General features: G+C 49.1%; 1 protein-coding gene across 3 annotated transcripts in view; it reads left to right on the plus strand.

The window, feature by feature from the left end:
- UBLCP1 (ubiquitin like domain containing CTD phosphatase 1) overlaps positions 1 to 3,086 on the plus strand; it is a 15,056-nt gene extending 11,970 nt beyond the window's left edge. For all 3 annotated transcript variants that reach the window (XM_019535306.1, XM_019535304.1, XM_019535305.1), the window contains 2 exons: positions 876 to 1,003; positions 2,068 to 3,086. In XM_019535306.1, the coding sequence (XP_019390851.1) occupies positions 876 to 1,003; positions 2,068 to 2,095 (156 nt within the window). In that variant the 3' untranslated portion in view covers positions 2,096 to 3,086. The remainder of the gene's footprint in view (positions 1 to 875; positions 1,004 to 2,067) is intronic.
- The last annotated feature ends 16,071 nt before the right edge of the window (positions 3,087 to 19,157 follow it).

Here is a 19,157-nt window from a genome sequence, read left to right on the forward strand (position 1 = left end):
ACCAGGAATAACGGTCACAAGCTGGCAGAGGGTAGGTTTAGGTTAGATATCAGGAGACACAACTTCACGGTCAGGGCGGCTAGGGTCTGGAACCAGCTTCCAAGAGAAGTGGTGCTGGCTCCTACCCTGGGGCTGTTTAAGAGGAGGTTAGATGAACATCTTGCTGGGGTCATTTGACTCCAGTACTCTTTCCTGCCATGGCAGGGGGTCGGACTAGATGATCTGCTCAGGTCCCTTCCAACTCTAGAAACTATGAAATATGCTGGTGCAGCTAACATTAAACATCACTGTGACAAGAGCTGTGTACATTCCTTCTTTGCAGTTAACTGCACTTCATGTATTTGTCATGTTAAACATGTCCTGTGCCCAGTTTCTGTTCCATTGGAGGTAGCAAATTTCAGAGAGACATTGAAAAAATAAGTCTAGTGTTTCACTTTGCAGAGTGCAAGCTTCCAGATTTTAAATCCAGCATGCACGCCACGTAATAAGAGTTGAGTTAACTCTAGTTTCGGGTTTAGGCTACAAATGCTAAGTAGTGGAAAGATTAGTTGTGGTAAGTGCCCTTCTTGGCCCCTTTTTGCAAAAGAGGCAACAAGAAATATATTCTGTAGTGGTACAGAAGCAATTGGATACTTTTTTAAGAGATGAGGACTTTCTTAGGTCTCGAGAGCTGTGATCTTACCTGATTCTGTGCAAGTACCGGAAAAGATATAATTCATGTATCTGCATGTTTTGGCATAGGTTTCTCTAATTTTTCTTTACACAGGTGAGTAGTAGAAACACCTAGTTTACTTTGCATAGTAGTGAACAGAAAACATTAGTATCTGAAGTGGCATGTTCCTTTTAAACAGATACTCTTATCATTTTCTCAATAGATAAGGCCTTTTATGAAAGCGCATTTAAATCGGGATAAAGACAAGGAGCTTCTAAAGCTTACTCAGTACCTCAAAGAAATAGCAAAATTAGATGACTTTTTGGATCTGAATCACAAGCACTGGGAAAGGTAAGGATTAAGTTTCTGTTTCATCCACTGCTCCCTACTCCTCCCACTATATTGTGCTGATGTAATTAGTTCAAGGAAATGACTGCACCATGGAACCTTGCCACAATTTCCCCTTGATGGGTCACTGGTTTCTTGATGAAATTTAGGTAAAAGAGTCAAGCTCTAATGTGCTTTGGGGTCTGGGATCCAACAGCCTGAGTGCAAACTCTTCCCACACCTTCAGGGGAATACCAGCTCTGTAGTTTACATAAGGGTGGAGTGGGGGAGGCTGCCTCGAAGTTGTGTTCCCAGAGTGCTCCTGCTAAGTCCCTTCCTTTTCCATCCTGATGCTGACAAGGCTTAGGTTTGTTAATCTGGGCATACTACCAGCCTCTTTTTAAGATGATAAAATTTAGATCTAGGATGTTTGAGTATGGGGCACTTCATATAATGGGTTTCTGAATTTTTTAACCAGGGCCTATGCTGTAGTGAGAAGTTAGGCTATGAAGCAGGTTTGGGTAGCAGAGTGTTTTATATTAAGGCTCATCTTCCTTGAGTGAGTCAGGCAAGGCACCTAGTGAGCAAGTCTGGCATCTAGCTCTATTGTACCTTTGAAAGTCTTCTCCATAACATTTTTTTCTATTGCCTGTGGCTTGGATAGGTACTGCTTATCCCACAAAATATGCAAACATTATCCAATGTGCTTTTGTGAAAATGTTTGCTCAACGACTCAGACGAGCAGCACCAGACGTTTGCTAGTTAGACTGGAAAGCCACAGGCCAAGTTACATCAAATGTATTTTGGAATTCTCTGGATGTTACTGCAAAGGGCACGTTAAGGTATTTTGATAGACACAAAAGCTTTTGATGGTTCTGCATTGAGAGACCTCTCTCAACTGGAGTAGGAGAAAGCTGAAGTTGGATAATGAGACTTTGGCTTTGTTACAGAGACAGGGCTTAGCAGTAGCGCCCTCCAGCAAAGCTCTGCTCTTTAAAAGGCATCTTAATTCAGTCTTCAGCATTTCTTTGGAAGCATCAGGTGCCTAGCATCAGACTGTTTTACTCTCACTTATTTCTTCCTTTCAGGTACCTTTCAAAGAAGCAAGGACAATAGCTTTAATAAACTCCTGTGGCAATGAATTGAAGGGAACATAATGGAGATCTTCAGACCTTTCCTTGCTTTTATGCTAGAGTATACTAGTGCTGGACACTGAATCACATGCCAGAATGACTGCTTATACTTGGTCTTCCAGTTGGTTTGTGAGTCTTATTTTTTTAAGATCACAGCAATAAGCTCAAATTGGGAGAAATAGGCCAGTTGCTTCCCCCCCCCCCCCCCCTTGCATTTACTTTTGGTATGACTAAATCATTTTCTCCTTCATTACTACTGTAATACCACCATGACTATTAAAGACCAAAAACCATTCTAAAACTGGTAACAATATTTTGTTTAGACCAAAAATATTGAATAAGGTGCCAGCCTTGGCAGCCTATATGTAAGTCGCCTCTTCTCTCTGTCTTATAAACAATCTCCTACTTCTATTCCAGTATTTAAGTCTATGAACTACAGGCCGTCTAAATTTGACATGTATTTTCACTATGTCAGTGTTCCTTTGTGCAAGGCAGAATAAGATTGGAAATTGCCACCTCTAAGGCAAACATACCCTAGTTTGCAAATTTTGTATTACAAAGAGTGGTTTACTGGAATAAATATACTGAAGGGAGAAAAATCCTGTTTGATGGTAAGTCAAAAGCAGTACGTCTAAAGAAGAAATATTCTCATAACCCAATAAAGAATTGAACCTCAAATGAGGTGACATTCTTAATAAAGCATGAGCAAAACCCCCTTGTTAAATCTTGTTAGAGTGCAAACACTGTGTTTTGAATTACAATATTCAGCCATACTGTTCTTAAAGCATCATTTACTTGCGCTGCTTCAGCCTGCACTATAGAAGTGTGATGTGACTGCTGTTTTGCATTACCAACGGTCTGGGATTGTTCAGTTCTGATATTTGAAAGAAGACTGACCCGTTCAAATAAGGATGGTGTATATTGTTCTTAAGGAACTATAGCAGTTGTGTAAATAATAAATACCTTTTTCTTAGTGTTTGTGTCCTATGTTGTCTTAAACTTCTGTTTTGACATCACAAGCAAGGCAGCTGTCCATCCACATGGTGACTTCCCAACCTTCATTTATCACAACTCTGTTATATTAAACAGAGTTGTGTTTTAAACAGAATTGTTCTTGCCTGGTTTCCGCTTTAAATTTTAGAGTGGCCCAGTCAATTCTTTGAGAAACTTTCTAGTAAAGGGGGGGGAAAAGCAAATTCCAAATAACAGTACTTGAGCCAAAATCCTGCATCTGCTGGTCTGTAACTTGTACTGCTTGAGAAACTTAGTGTTAAAGGGATTATTCAGTATTAAGTTTTTCTTGTATAATGCCAAAGAGGGGAAATGACCTATCCAAGTCATGCTTCCAAAATATCCACTTTGTAACCACCCAGTATTTCTGTGACACAAACGATTCAAATTAGCAGTGGTTGCAAGTCCTTTTTTTCTTTTCCACTGTAGCACAGTGCATTTGTAGTATGGAGACCATCACTCTGTACCTCTTAAATTCTGTGTTATGACAGTAGATGGATTGGGGCTTGTTTATTTGTGTTAGTCCAGTAGAGTACTGTAAAAAAAAAAATACAGTCTCAGGGACTGAGGGACAGCAGGCCAAATTGAAATCAGATACACTAATGTTAATAGTCTGTCATTTAAACACCATATTGAAATTCAGTGATTCCTTTTAAGTGTTCCATATATGTTACAAATACTTAAATTTGGTTAGGGGAACTCACTTTCACCCTGGCAGTCTTCACTGTCATGTCGCTGTGCCTGACAACTTTTTGGTTATAGTGACTAGTCCTAGTCTCTGTCTCTTACCTGCCTTTCCTTAGTGCTCATGCACAGTTCTTTAAAACCTGTATTAAAGAAGTGACACTTATTTTCCTTATTTAAGGAAACCCATTCACTTCTGTAATGGAATAATTCTGCCATTGCTCACACAAGGCTTTTGCATTTTTTTTGTTTAAAAATGTTTAAATTATTACCCAGGCTTGTTCTGGACATTCAAGCATCCATTTTAAAACGAGTTCTCCAAACTTAGCAGGATATGTAGCACTCATTGACTGTTTGCACATTAGGGTGTTTTTTGTTTTTCTCTTTTAAATATCTCTTTCTTTAAAGCAGGAAAGTATACTCACCTCGCCCCCTCCCCATATTTCAGGACCTGCCAGACTAACTAAAGTCATTGCTGGGTATCAATTAAAAAAACATCAGCACAAGGGATGAATTCATAAGAAATTTGCTTGCCGTCAGACAACTTTGAGGTAAACAGACCACTCTAAATTTTATTTGCACAAAATGAACTTTTCCAACCAGGAGATCTTGCAACACCTTCATCTCTCCTGTGAAATATGAATTTTCATTTCCACCTAGGAGAAATTTTATAAATCTTTGCATTCACCTATGCCCAAAGAAGAGTGAGTGTGGCAAAAAGCTTGCAAATAAAGAATTATTTTGCAAATACCTAGTTGGCCTAATAAAAGGTACCACCTCTACTAAGAGTTCTGTTTCCTTAAGAAAGAAAGAGCTTTAGATATCCTTTGCAAAGCTAAGTGCTGCTAATCATTTCAGTAAGATCAGTCTGAGGAATTAACATTGGACTTGAATAGAGCTCAAGCTATTAACCCAATATACTTCCTCCATATGCTTCCCAGTATGAAGTTTGAGAATACGGTATGAGTTAAGTAACACAAAAGCAAAAATTTACTATTAAACTTTAAATGTATACACATGAATGGCAGCTGTTTGTATCCTTAGCAAGGTTTTTGTTTCTTTTAAGGTTCAAAACAGCAATGTTTTCCTCAGCAGTGTAATGTAATACTGCATGTGGGTGGAAGGGTTCCAAGGGTGGAATTGACTATATGGTAATTTAATACTGACTGATTTGTACCGAATTTTAGTTGCATACTCATTACACGTAGATGATTTAGAAATAAAATATTGATCTTTTATGAATAGCCATTAACATTTTTCTTTTTTCCATTATACGGTGATCAAGCAGAAGAGATTTGGCCACATTCATCTAGTTGTCCTGTAGAATATAGATCAGGGGTGAGCAAACTGCTCCACAAGTGGCTTGGGCAGCCTGTGTGCACAATACATGGCAGGTCAGTGAGGGGACAGGTAGCACAGTAGCAGATACGGTTGGAAGCAAGAAACAGAGCAGGGAACAGAAAACAGACTGGGTGGGGGGAAGGGATTGGAGTTACCCTTGGAAAGGGTACAGGGTTAATTTGTCATGCCTGCCAAAAAGGTTGGCCTACACTACAATAGATGTTGCATCCATCACACACAGTAAAGTGTTCACATTTGAAATAGGAGCTGGCCGTGCACTGTTTCAGATGAGGCAGGTGTTGAGTGGGATACTGAAGTGTTCAGCTGCCCTGAGAGAACCTGACAGACAGTGTCAGAGTGTCAAGGCATCAGTCACAAATGAACCATTAAGACAAACACAACATGCCATGGCTGAATGACTTGTCAGAAAAGGCAGTTTCCTATCTACTGCTCTTTGTGGTCGGGTGCAGACCTGACTTGCGTTTTAAACCAGTGGAACAGAAATCAAATGAGTGCTGGTTTTTGCCTTGGGTAGATGGAAAAGTGCTTTGGATTTCTTTGTCTCCCATGGTTTTCCAAGCCAGGTGCTTCCCAACTGGCTTACAAACTCAGCCCCAGCATGGAAAAGTACCTAATGACAGGAATCCTGAAGTTACAGGAAGCTTTAAAACTGATCCTTTAATTGGTTAGGTTGCAGTGACATAATGTTAGTAGAGCAGCCATCCAACCACTTCACATGATGCATTTCACCCAAGAGGATCCTAAGGCAGTTTACACACCTAACCGATCCATCTGTAATATAGCAGCCAGGTGAAAAAAAATCCAAAAATAAGACAGAAATGTCTGTTTAAATACGTGATTGTAGCTTGCTGCTCAAAAATTCCCAACTGTGCAGTAGATAACTTGTATCCTCAGCCCCTACTATACACAGGAAACTTAAAAAGAAATCCAGGCCCCATCACAGTCCATTTGCATTTTGTTACTGGCTTCAGTGCAGCTAGGCTTGCAGCCTATATCCTTAACCAAGGTACCCCTTCTCTTGCAAAATGGGCTGTAACATATGTAATAGGACAACTTGAGCATAAAAATAAACATATCCCAAAGTGACCTATAGGCAAGTGCTACATTCCTAGCCATTTAAACACTGGGCCTGAGCACCTGACCCAGCGTCACTGGTGTAATATGCATCAGTTCCATCTACCAATGTACAGTACCCTGGGATCTAAAGTGGACGGCTGGCTTTCTGATTATGGCTGCTCATAACAGAGCCAATCTGTCCACAAACATGTCTTTTCAAGCACCGAATGTCTAGTGCCTGACTGCAGCATGAATGCTTTGACTTGAAATCACTCAGAGTGACAGCTGAAGCCAAGTTTGAGCTGCCAGTTCAGCACTGCAAATCTCACTGCATCACCATGTGAAATCTACAGCCGCTTGTCAGCGTCTGCTTTCATTCCTGATTTGATACGCAGCTGACAGGGACTAGATGTCAAAGGATTTAAGATGAATTCCCAGTCTACCTATCTGGCATGCACCTGAGAGTGACAAGAATTTCTGAATCCTTGTCCCATCCCGGTAAGACATAGCCCAGGCAGAAACCTGCCTCCAGAAGGGAAAAAAAAAGCAGAGTTTATCAGTTCATTTAAGCTACTGTAACCAGACATGAACAGAAGGCTCTGAAAGGGCACAGCTTACTGTGGCAGATCCCTATCAGCGTTGCCAAAATCATGACATGCAATAAATAGTGCTCACACCTCTGGGTGACCACTCTTCATTTAATTAAATACGAGTTCCCCAGTTAGCAGATGGAGGGAAGAGGAGCAGCATCGAGAGGGATCTGCGGAGGTTAGCAGAAAGGAGGATGGTGGGCATCTCTGCTAGGGTAGACTTAATTGAGGAATCCCTCTCCAAGAAGCAGCTGTCCTTGTGGAAGAAAGAAGGTGACATGACTGCCAAGTGCAGCATTAGGGGGAATCATTGCTAGGATCATGTGCCCCATTCTGATGCTCGCTGTTCAAAAGGGGAATGGACCTAACTGAAAAGGGTTTAGATGAGAGCGACAAAAATGATCTGAGGTTCAGAGGACCTGCCTCAGCAGTGGCCTTAACAAGCTCAATCTATTTAGATCAATTCAGCAAAGGTGGCTTAATCATAGTCTGGTGATCTGGGATCCTGACTCCCAGCCTGGTGCCTTCTATTAGAATACCCTTCATTCCCTGGCATTATCTTCTTGCTTCCTGAAAAATCCTATCTAATCTGTCACTTGCCCCTCACATACACATTTAGAACAAGGCCTAATGGTAGATAGCCTGGACGTCAGCTGCTAAATGCTGCTGATCTCCCTTTTACATCCCTGAGCTTCATTGTTTCATGCTTATTTACACTGTGTTCAGCTCTGAAAATACACAAATCTAGCTTTGATGCCCTGCAGACACTTGGATATGAATTTCGTTCTCATGAGTCTGTACAGATCTGCTGTTCTCCACACCTTTCTTTCTCTCTCTCTCTCTCCCTCCTGTGCCATCAATCACTGGCTTCCTGCCTTTCCCTTCTAAGAAACAACTCCAGCACCTACTAATTTTCTTTTGGACAATTATGAGGCGCAAGTCAATAGAAAGCATGTGCCTGGATTGCATAATGTTCCCAGTAATACTCCTGGTGCAGTGGGCACAGGATCATGAACATGTTGTAATTGAAAGATAATTATTTCCTTTCTTCCCAGGAATTTATTTGGAGTTCTCAGAGCATCCGTTAACACAACACCAAGAGTTTTCTCACTGCGTGTGCATTAGCAGATAGCTTAGTGATGGGGGCCTCTTCCAGCTCTCAAGTATGCCTCAGCACAGTGAAAGCACAAGCCAGTCAGAAAAGGGCACAAGGGACTCAACCACATTTCTAACTGTATGATGGTGTAATCTAGCCAAAGTCTAAAGCTAAAATTTCTAAAAGCTGTGAGAGATTCTTTTGGGAGCCAACACAAGCCCCTGCAAAGGCCTTTTTTTTTTTTTTTTTGCAGAAACTGCTGAGGATCCCATCAAAATTGAGGGACCTAAAATTACTACCTTCTGAAGCTCGTAGCTGAAGTCTGCAGCACAACCAGGGAGCAAAGGTAGAACACAACACAAGGCCATCTGCACCGCACAGTCGAGCCACGCTCTGTTCCTAGCAAGGGACCTGCAGCGTCACGTTCCCAGAACACAGCACTGAAGACAGCAGCTTATTAAGAGGAAACTCATAATAAAAGACAAATTGCTCCCTATATGGTCAGTAGCAAAGGACTTGCTAGGTTTTGAAATGAGCTGTATATGGGAGTTGCTTAGGGCACTAGGTAACTTTCATGTTTCTGGGGGATCTCTCGCACACCCACATCAGCTGATTTACACCTCCTGTCTCCTATTACAGGATGTAAGCAGGCAACGGCCAGGAAGATTGAGCAAACACTAGGCCTTCCAAGGAAGGCCAATCATCTATAAAACACAAATCCAAGCTCCCTGACATAACTGATGCGATGCAACATCAGGTTAATAAATCATCTTTACAGTCAGCAATTGTCCTTCCTGGTGCTATGGATGATAACCTATTCAGGGCTTAACAGCCAGAGACTTCATTCACTCCTTAGCATTTATTCTGGGGATTGATTTCTTCAGAGTTGTGCCTGAACCGGAACTGCAAGGCTCTGGCTGTGGATCAAACTCTCAGCCCAAACCGCTTCAGTTTAGGATCTAGATCAGGATTGTGCGTTCCGGGGGTTGGATTCTGCCTGCGACAGGCTCACAATATATCTTGGACACGTACCTTCCCATCAGGTCTCTCTCCAGGCTTTCCTGCCCTTGGTCAGCAAAACCTAAGCATTTAGGCCCAAGGTCTGGTTCCCATGTCCCAGCATGGTGCTGCAGTGTTGAGTTCACAGACTTGCAGGGAATATTTACAACCAACTAATGCCTGTTTTTGCACACTTGGGATTTCATTTACAAATCCATTTAACAGTCTTCATTTTAGGAAACATTTTTAAAGTGGCCTAGACTACTGCTTGGCTCCTTTCAGTACTTCACCTCAGGGCATATGGCGCCTCTCAATTTGTGCGTTATTGGCATACGCGGCTCTCAAACACTCCCTGGGAGGCACTGCCTTCTGGTGTTCTTAATGATACAGTAGTTTGGCAGCCTTAAACGGTAGCTTATTGATGTGTTACACATTAACAGCTCCTTTGGTAAGCATCAAAGCTGATTCCTAGCCGTCTCTAGCTACTTGGCCAAACACCTCTGAGTAAGGTCACATCAGAAGAACAAGCATTGAGATATGATGACAAAAAGAGTTGTATTTTAATGCAGAAAAAATATGTTTTAAAGGGTGCTGTTTGCTCTGGGGAGGCTGATAGTTATAGCAGAATTTTATTTGAATATTTCAACCAGTTCCTTACCATGCTTTCTCTGTAGGTTTGATTTCACCTGTGGAAGTGCAGGGTTTGTGCACAACCAGAGCACAAAACCCTGATTCATGGTGAAAGCATAAACCAAACTAAGCATGCACTTACATCCAGCTTCCTTCAGTGGAGCCTGTGCACTGATATAGCATCCTGAATAGGAATGGTTCCCCAAACTGGGGGCAAAATGAGCTTCTAAAATATTACAGGTGCCTTTGTCGTGTCAAACCCTTCATTGCTAGAGAGATAGAAAATTTTGGAAAACCTCTGCTTGAAATGGTTTCCCCATAGCTAGTTAGTCTCATTGCAATGGTGTCCTAATATAGGAGCTATGTGGTTGCACCTTTTTATAAAGTCAGAAATTTAAAATCTATATATATAGTATATATATACACAATAAAAATCTATGGCATGTGTGTGTATAAAAGCTATAACATAGTTCAAAACAAAACAAAACAAAAAAAGAGTTGCTCCTTGTCCAGTATTTTAAAAGGATGAAATTTTAAACTCCAGACAACCAGGCTTGTGACTAGAACTGGGTTTATTTGGGGTTTTTTATTTATTGGCAAATAGCGGATTTGTTGCAAAATGTGCTTTTTGTGGGAATGACGCTATCTATACATTTGGGTCCAATACAGTGAATAGTTAAAAGTAAAAAGAGGGGAAATTGGGGGAAAAAAATCAGAACATTGTTTTTTACATTTTCAAAACAAATCGTTTCATCTTTGTTTCGAAACCAGGTCTTAAATTGCAGAATTGAGCTAAATTTTTAAAAAATGAACTCAAAATCAAAATGAATCATGAATGTTGAGCTGAACAACGTGTTTTGACTTAACTGGAAGTGAAATATCAAAACACTGGGAGGGGAAAAAACCCCACCAAAAAACCAGAAATATGTTCATTTCAGGTTAACACAAACTTTTTTTGTTCATGTTGTGGCTCAGCCCCAACCAAAGTAAAATAATCCATTTATTTTGCACATTTGTAACTAGTATCTGGGAAGAACCTGAATGCCACTAGTGGAAAAGATGAGAAGCTCTGAATTTATGGCCTTTTTTATATTTATTACAGTGATTTCTGACAAAGGTAAAGTGTCAGCCTGTCTACTTATAGCTGAGGCATGCGATAAAATACCTGCCCAGTTAAAACTGCGTCATTAGTTCTCAACCATTACTTTAAGAAACACAGACTGATTCGTCTAGTCTAGCCGCATCTGCTGAGAAACTCAAACAGCACAACTCCTGTGAGGGCTTCTCCTGCAGGCCCGAGTCCTGGCCGTGTGGCTGGTGTGTGGAGACAGCAACAGAGCCAGAGACTTACAGAGGGGAAGCTAAACTGGCAGCTTCCCATTCTCATCTCTGCTAATCACAGACAGTGATGGTTGGGAGAGACCTCATCTAGTCCAACCCCTGCTCCAAGCAGGACCAGCCCCAACTACAGCATCCCAGCAAAGGCCTTGTCTACCTGGGTCTTCAAGACCTCCAAGGATGGAGAGTGCGCCACCTCCCTGGGTCACCTGTTCCTGTGCTTCACCACCCTCCTAGTGAGAGAGTTTTTTCCTAATATCCAACCTCAACTTCCCTTGCTGCAGCTTACACCCATTGTTCCTTGCTCTGTCACCTGTCCCCACCGAGAACAGCCCAGCTCCATCCTTTCTGCAACGCCCCTGCAGGGAGCTGAAGGATGCTATCAAATCCCACCTCGGTTTTCTCTTCTCCAGGCTCAGTAAGCCCAGTTCCCTCAGCCTCTCCTCACTAGTCATATGCCCCAGCCCCACAACCATTTTCATTTAATGCTTCGACTTAACAACATGCCAAGTCTGCAAACAATGGGTGAGACGCAGCAGCTTGTGAACACCCGGGCAGGGTGCGCCAGATCTAGGGAGCCTGGATACAAGCCCCCTGAGACGCAGAAAAGAGCAACCCATGCAAATTGGTAGGTGAGGACTCATAGGAGCCTGGCTGATGCTGAATGTTTAGGGAAAAGATGGAGGGAGGCAATCCCCGCAACCTCACAGAGTTAAACCTGCAGATTAAAGGTTTGTGGAGAGTTCAGGGCAGCAGACATCCAAATCGATTTGGTTAACGGCCAGGCTGCGCCCCTGGTATCTGCCTGCAGCCCCACGGCTGCGCCTAGGGTTTGCACGTGGCTCTCGTGGCAGAATCAGCCCTTTGCAAGCATCCCTTGGCAGCGGAGCGGCAAGCGCGGGATTCAGGACACTGTCACATCTAGTCACATTGCTAAACCTGATGGCCCTACAGTCCTTCTGCCAGGTGCCACACTCAGCACAGTGCCTGGGGTCACCGGCAGGGCCAGGCCTCAGAGCAAATGGAAAGTTGGGCTCGAGCCCCCCTCAGCTCTTACTGAGTCTCAATTCTAGCAATACCCAAGTCAATCCCTGGTCAACCTTCATGGGGTCCCGTCCACCCACGCACCAGCCTGACACGACAGACCCCCAGAGATCCCCATGCGCAGCTGCTCGGTGAAGAAACACGGTGTCACGGCAATGTCCCAATAGACATGAAACAACTTAGCCATGAGCAAGCCTCCTGGGACAGGCTGCCTGGGCTGGCTTGCCAGCACCCCAAACTCACCCAAAACGCATTGCAGATGACTCTCATGCCTCTGACCGCATCCAAAGCCGCATGGCAAAAAGTCACCTCTCTTACCTTGATCATTGCAGGGAGCTGCTGCCAGGCCCAGGGCCCGCTGCTGCCTGCTGATGTCTGATCCCCCTCTGACCAGCTCCATCTGCTCACCTGCTCCTTCTTATCACTTCAAAAGGAAAGATGATGGCTCTGGTTCAGCTACCACATCTGAGCCCACAGACTCTGAGGTCAGGGTGGTGGAGTGACCCCTGGCACAGCCCCCATGAGTTCGTCTGCTCATGCTAGGTGGGCATCCAGTGCATGTTAATCCTGACATGCATAGTGGGGACCTGCGGGCAAGAGGCTTGGAGCATTTCATGGTACAACAGTGACGCATGTGGCAGCAGGTAGGAACCACCCTCGTTTCCATATTGCCCCTGGAGGAGGAGTCACAAGGGCTTCACATGCAAATCAAGCCAGGCCCGGGCTCATAACACCCCCTTGGTTCCTCTTTCCCCCACCGGAAGCAGTCCAAGGGGCTCGGCTCCCTGCTGGACTCAGGGCTCAAAGAAACCTGCAGCCCTGCGGAGGGACAGGACCGACTTGCCCAGCTCCAGGGAGTTCACCTGCCCCAGGCAAGGTGCAGCCGTGGGTGGGACGCAGCCTGCACGGGGCAGTGGACACCTCTGCCAGACATGGGCAGACCTGGCTGGTGGCTTCCCTGCGTGTGCTGACCGGTTGTGGCAATGCAGCCATGGGAAACCTGCTAATAGCCCCAGCTGCAACCAGGGGTACCCCTGGGTGCCCCACAGAGTCCAGTACGTGATGGCAGGGATCTGCCAGTGGAAGCTGGATGCAGGAGCAAAGGGGCTGGGAGCATCAGGCCTGTGCATGCACCAACACTGGTGCTGCAGCTGCTTGGGCAGGAAGAGGGGGGGGATTGGGGCTCTGTTCATCGCACCCCTGCAAAATGGCTCATTGCACCCCTGCAAAATTTACCCTGGAAGGAGAGCAGCAGAGGCAACAGGGCTCATCTCTTGAGGGCAAGGAGAACAGAAACCATTTCTCCATGAATGGATCCACATGCAGAAGAGCAGGGCTGGGAGCAAATCTGCTGTGGCTCAGCGGTATTAACTTTTGCAGCAGCTTGATACTCACAGTGGCTGAGCCATTTCTGCACAGCTGCCGTTGTCTCTGGCTCTCTGGGAACTGCCCCATTTCACAGAGGGGCAGACTGAGTCAGGAGGCATGGACACACGACTTAGCTGTGATCAGCCACGGCGTGAGGAGCAGATGCATGAGATGCAGCCCTGCATGGGGGTAGCTGATGCGAGCTTCCGTAGAACCACCCCAGGAAAACTCAGGGATCTCGTGTCCAGAGCCGTCCTTGGGGTAGCTCTTTGCTCAGTGAAAGCGAGCCGTTTGCTGCTCCCCCATTGCCAGTGGTGAGGCTTTCTCACAGCACGGACTGTGAGGAAAAACCCTCTGGGGAGCGCTTGCCTGCTCTGGTGCCAGGAGGCTTGGAGATGAAGCCATCTGCCCAGCGGGTCTAGCAGAACCAGGGGCACCTTTCTCTTGCTTCCCAGCCCTGGGCTTTCCCCACAAAACCATCTTCCTCCCCGACACTAATTCACCCACTGAGCACGACAGCAATGAGCTCGTCAGCCTGGTTTCCAGGCCCTGCAAAGTCAAGGCGCCGTGGCCCTTGGCAGCATGCAAGGGCACCTCTGCCTGTGCGGTGTCTCCTGCCTGCACTGCAGCAATCCCAGAGCCGTGGAGGTGCTGAGAACCAAACTGCAGCTGAATTCATTCTCGTTAACAAAATAAAAGCATCAAGGGCCTCCCAGGAAAGGCTTGGAAGCTTCTGGTTATTGCATGTCTCTCCGGACGTAGTGCCAGCCGGTGCAACTGGAGCAGTTTGCTTTCCAGGGGAGGGGCACTGTGGTCAAAGCCACATGCTTGAAGCCCTTGAATCACAGGGTCAAGTCCTCTGAGCTAGCATCCTTCATGGTCCCACTGGAGACAAAATCACTTCCTTGCTTCTGAGGGGTTTTGACCTGAAAAATCAGGTCCTAAACCTCTGGCTGAGTTTTTCAGATCCCTTCACATGTTTTGCAAGAGAGGGGTTTTTTTCCCTGGGCCCCAGTTGCCCTGCTCCAGGAGTGAGAGGCTTACGGCACTGCACGTTCATGGTGGCCGCGTGTCCAGGGTTTTCTGTACACACACAGCAGGTCATAAAGCTTGTGCATGCAACATATGGGGTAAGCAGAACAACCACCGCAGCTGGATTCACACTTTTTATCCCTTGTCCCAATGTTGACTCCCCTTTTCTGATTTTCCCCTGCAGAATAACATGTCCCCTGAGGTTGCCGCCTCGCTAACAACTGATTCTGGGCTGCCAGAGGTTTGCCAGGAGCAGGCACGTTTCCATGTCCCCGGCCACCAAAGTCTTCCAGGGGCAAGAAGAGTGGGACACCGATGGATCCAAAGCTGGATAAGCCCTGCTAACTCCCCCAAGGCAGTGGTTTACAGGTGTCCTGCTGCCTTCTGAGACAAGGGAGCACTTTCCCAGCGCCCCTGGTTTATGGATTAACCCATGGTAAGTAGCACCTACAGCCTCTGCCCGGATGCCGGCTCTTTGCTGAGGTCTCAAGACAGCACTTTTGTGCTTTCTCCTGCATGGCGTGGCCCTTGCAGTTGGGCCTGCTTGCAAACCTCCACCAAGCAGCTTCAGCCCCTTCCCCACCGCTGCGGATAGGAAAAAGGTGGGACCCACTTGGAAAAAGAGCTGCAATGCAATTGTGCCCAGCCCGTGGCACTGCCTAGTGCCAGCTGCCGGCATTGCACGGTCTGCCTGCTTGCTTGCCAGCTGCTCAGGGTTTGCTTCCAATCAACCAGAAAGCACTGGGCCAGCATCTCAGCCCCAGGGGGTGGGAATCAGAGATCCCTTCCCTGGACAAGCAGGGAGGGCAGCCGGGAGCCCCCAGAGCAGGAAGCGGCTCCACTGCTGGGGAAGGAAAGCAAGGAGAGCTTGTGTGCATCTGTGTGTACATCTCCGGGTAGATGTGATCTCTTTTATTAGACCAGCTGAGTAGCTGGAAAAATGTTCCTTGCAAGCTTTTGGGCACAAGCACCCTTCTTGTGTGTACGCAGCATCCAAACCCTTCGCCAGAGCACTGCCCTGGAAGGGAAAAGGGGCCAGTGGGGTTAGAGATGGGAAAGGCAGGGCTGGAGTCCTCGGGGGCACTTTTGCACCCGCCGTTACAGCTTGCACCCATCTGCTGATGTCTGAGACCCGGGGGGGGACAGCCACTCCCGGCAGGAGAGGGGGCTCTGCGGGGCGGGCTGCGGGGTCCACAGCTCCCCGGTTCGTTGCTGAGACATGCAGCATGCCTGCGAGCACAGAGCAGACCGAGGCCGCCACGTGGACACGGGGGTGACCAGGAGCAGACCCCCTCCTGATCCTGGCTGGGATTTGCCTTGTGATAGAGCCCTGATGCTCCAGTGCATCATCTAGTTTTACCAGGACAGAGGTCTTGATAAGGGTCCTGCAGTCTTCCAGGTGAAAAAGCAGAGACTGGGGGAAAAGGTACAATTAATTAACAGTGGGAATTCATTAACCTCCCCCCACCCCCTTGACCTGCATCATCTGGGGGGCGGAGGAAGCCCTCATGGATGCCACAGGTGAGGACAAGGTTGGGCAGCCTTTGTTCCTGCTTTGATCTCAGCTGCCTTTTAGCCAGCCTAGGAGCAGAGCCTGGCCTCACCTAGGAGAGCAAGTGCTGCTCGGCTGCCTGGGGCAGGGGTACAAGTAGGCAGCATGCCCTACCGTGCTGGGAGAGTCTGCCTGGAGCTGGGGGGACAAGGGAATTAGAGCTGGGGCCAGATGCATTGAGACAGTCGCAGACGCAGAGGGAGCCCTGGGGGTGCACGCACCAGTAGATGTACCATGATGTACCATCATGTGCAGATGCCAGGCTGGAGCTGGGCTGAGGCCATTTCAAAGGCTGGCCTGGGGGCTTCTTGCAGGTGGGGACATTGGCAGGAGCCCCTAGAGCTCTGCCTGGCACTGAGCCTCGTCACAGGCCTGGTGGCATCAGCCCCAGGCTCTGTCCTGACTTGAGGAGGTGGCACGATCATTTCCCACCTACAGGGCCCAGGACTCATCTCCACCGCCTACGAGCGGGGACAGGGAGCCCAGCAGCCGCTCTGGGCACGTGCTCGGGGCTGCTCTAACGTGGCTGTATCACCGTGTCACTGGGAGCTGAAGTGTGCGGGGTGAGTGTGGGGGGGTGCAGTGAGTGTGCAGGGTGTGTGAGGCTGTGAGTGAGCATGCAGGGTCAGTGAGGGTGCAAAGTGAGTGTGCAGGGTGTGTGGGGTCAGTAGGTACGCCAGGTGGGTGTGCAGGGTATGTGGAGTCAGTGAAGGTGCAAGGTGAGTGGGCAGTGTCAGTGAGTATGCAAAGCGAGTGTGCAGGGCACATGGGGTCAGCGGGTATACGAGGTGAGTGTGCGGGGTGTGTGGGGTCAGTGACTGCGTGAGCTGAGTGTGCAGGGTGTGTCAGCACGTCCCTAGCCGGTGTTGCTGGGAAAGACCTCAGCCGAGTGACTTTATTCCCGAGCTGGGGAGAGACGCCCAGGCCGCGGGGGCTGAGCGGGGGCAGGGAAGGGGCTCCTGGCACCGAGGCAGCCGAGGCGCTGGGCTGTGTCTCAGCTCCGCGCCCCCAGGACTCAGCTGCACCCTGGGGAGAAAGACGGGGCGGGGGCTGCAAGCCGGGACCCCACGGGCACTGATGGGCCCCACGGCCCTGCACGCGTCCCAGCCTTTGCACTGAGGGGAGAAACAGGCTGAGCTCCCAGGGACCACAGCAAAGCTGCCACCCCAGGGAAAACCTCGTGCCCTTCCTCCCTGCCCCTCGACAGAGAATACATAGCAAGAGCTGGACTTGCTTGGCTGGTGCTAGTGGCACGGCCTGGACCCAAAGCAGACACACGAGACAAGGGGGTGCACGGGGGGGAAGCACGCACGCGCCCGTGGGACACGCATCAGCCCTCAGGCTGAGGGTGGAGGAAACCCGTGGCCGGACAATCCCGCGGCACAAACGCAGGCAGGAGAGAGTTGCACGCGCCCGCCCTGGGCCCACGGCAAGCCCCAGCGGGATTTGTTATCGCAGTGTCGTTAACTAGCACCCGGCCCCGCACTGCTCCAGTGCCCGGAGCGGAGGGGCCCTCCCTGCTCCCTCGCTCGTGGCCGCGGGCTCCGAAAACCGGGGGAGAAGCGGGGCCGCGCGCGCTCCCTTGGCCCTGTACGTGGGGAATCGCTGCGCCACGTTCCCTCGCGGGGAGGGCCTGCAACAGGAGCCGTTGCCCAAAAATGCAGCGCGTCTCACGAGACGCCGGCACGCAGCAGCCTGCACGAGGCTCGGGGTCACGCTGACACGCCTGCGTCTGAACACGCCATTGTGCGTGTGCACTCAGCCCTCCTGCGAGGTCCCCGCGCCCCGTTCCCAACACCGTCATGCCCGCGCACCCACCTGTCTGCGTAGGAGGCTCTGGCCAAAGTGGCCTGGCACCGGCCCGCGGCAGGGAGCACCGGGCCAAACACGAAGGAGCAAGACGAGGCTCGGGGGCCTGCCTGCGCCTCCGTCCCCCCGTGTGCCGGCGAGCTGCGGGGGCCCGGGGGGAGGCTGGGTGCCGGGGGCTGCGGGAAGGGAGAAGCAGGTAGGCCCCTGAGCCCTGGAGACAGGGAAATAGGGGAGACGTTTGGCCAGCCCCTTCTGCCCAAGGGAGCCCGTCTCCTGCCCAGTGGGGGCTCGGCGGAGGCTGCTGATGTGTGCCCAGCTGTTGTCTGAAGCCCAGTCACCCAGCCCCAGGCCCTCGGCCCGTTAGTGATGCTGCTCGTCTCGGGGGAGACACCATGATCACTCAGGTGGTTTCCCCAGGGCAGGTGATTGTCTCTGATCTGTCCTCCATCGGAGGTCTACATTGAGCAGATTCTTTTCGGCGTTGGGTGGTGGAACCGGAGCGTGCTCCATCCACTCCATGCATTGACCTGGTACTCAGTGCTTCCAGGACCGGTGCAAAAAAACAGAGGGGAAAAAAAAAAAGTTTCTTTGCAACGAGAAAAATAGGGGTTGTTTTATATGTGATGATGAACCTCCCTGTCTGCTCGCCCTCGTCACACCTCTGCATCTGCCCCCGGACGTGGGCATGGGCAAGACAGATGTGCCGCAGCCCTGGCAGATGCAGGAGGGGCTGTGGAGAGGGTCCAGGGCCCTGCTGGTTTCAGAGCGACCTGGGCAAAGTGGAGATTGGGCCACAAGAAATTAGGTTCAAGGACAAGTGCAAAGTCCTGCATGTAGGACAGAGCAAGCCCATGCACCGGTGCGGGCGGGGGTGCCTGGCTGGGCAGCAGCTCTGCAGAAAAGGGCCACGTTGGTGCAGACACAGTCCGGCGGCCGCGGCTGCTCGACCCCGGTCCGTCCTCAATCAGCCTCTGAGCGTGATGTGTAAATGGACTCTGGCCGACACCGGAGAGCTAGTGGCAGTTTCCTACCGGGGCCCTTGCCCGAGCCCTGGCTACTCTGAGACACTCATCAGGAAGGGGTCGGGGCTGTTTTACCTCGTTGCCTCCTCTGAAAAGAGGCTGGGAGGGGAAAGGGGGTTTAGGAACAACCAGGGACTGGCTCCCTTGGGCATTTATTGCCCACAGCTTCTCACCTGGGAGGGCAATGGGTTTGTCTGGGCAGGTTTGCACAGGGCTGATCCTAACTCGGGCAGGGGTGGACTGGATGCGAGCACGCCGGGTCCCTCCCAGCCCCACGGCCCTGAGAGCCTGTGACTACGACCAGGCAGGAGACGTCACACCGGATAAACCAGACGCGGGAGGCCCCGGAGACCTGGACGTGCTCAGCAAGAGACAGTGGTGCCCACAGCAACGGGCTCGGCGAGGAGTCTGCAAGCAGCTTGCCGTGGGGGGCTAGGAAGGAGCAGGGCAGG

This window comes from Crocodylus porosus, unplaced genomic scaffold (genome assembly GCF_001723895.1).
Source record: "Crocodylus porosus isolate Cpor-Errol unplaced genomic scaffold, CroPor_comp1, whole genome shotgun sequence".
Classification (NCBI taxonomy): domain Eukaryota; kingdom Metazoa; phylum Chordata; order Crocodylia; family Crocodylidae; genus Crocodylus; species Crocodylus porosus.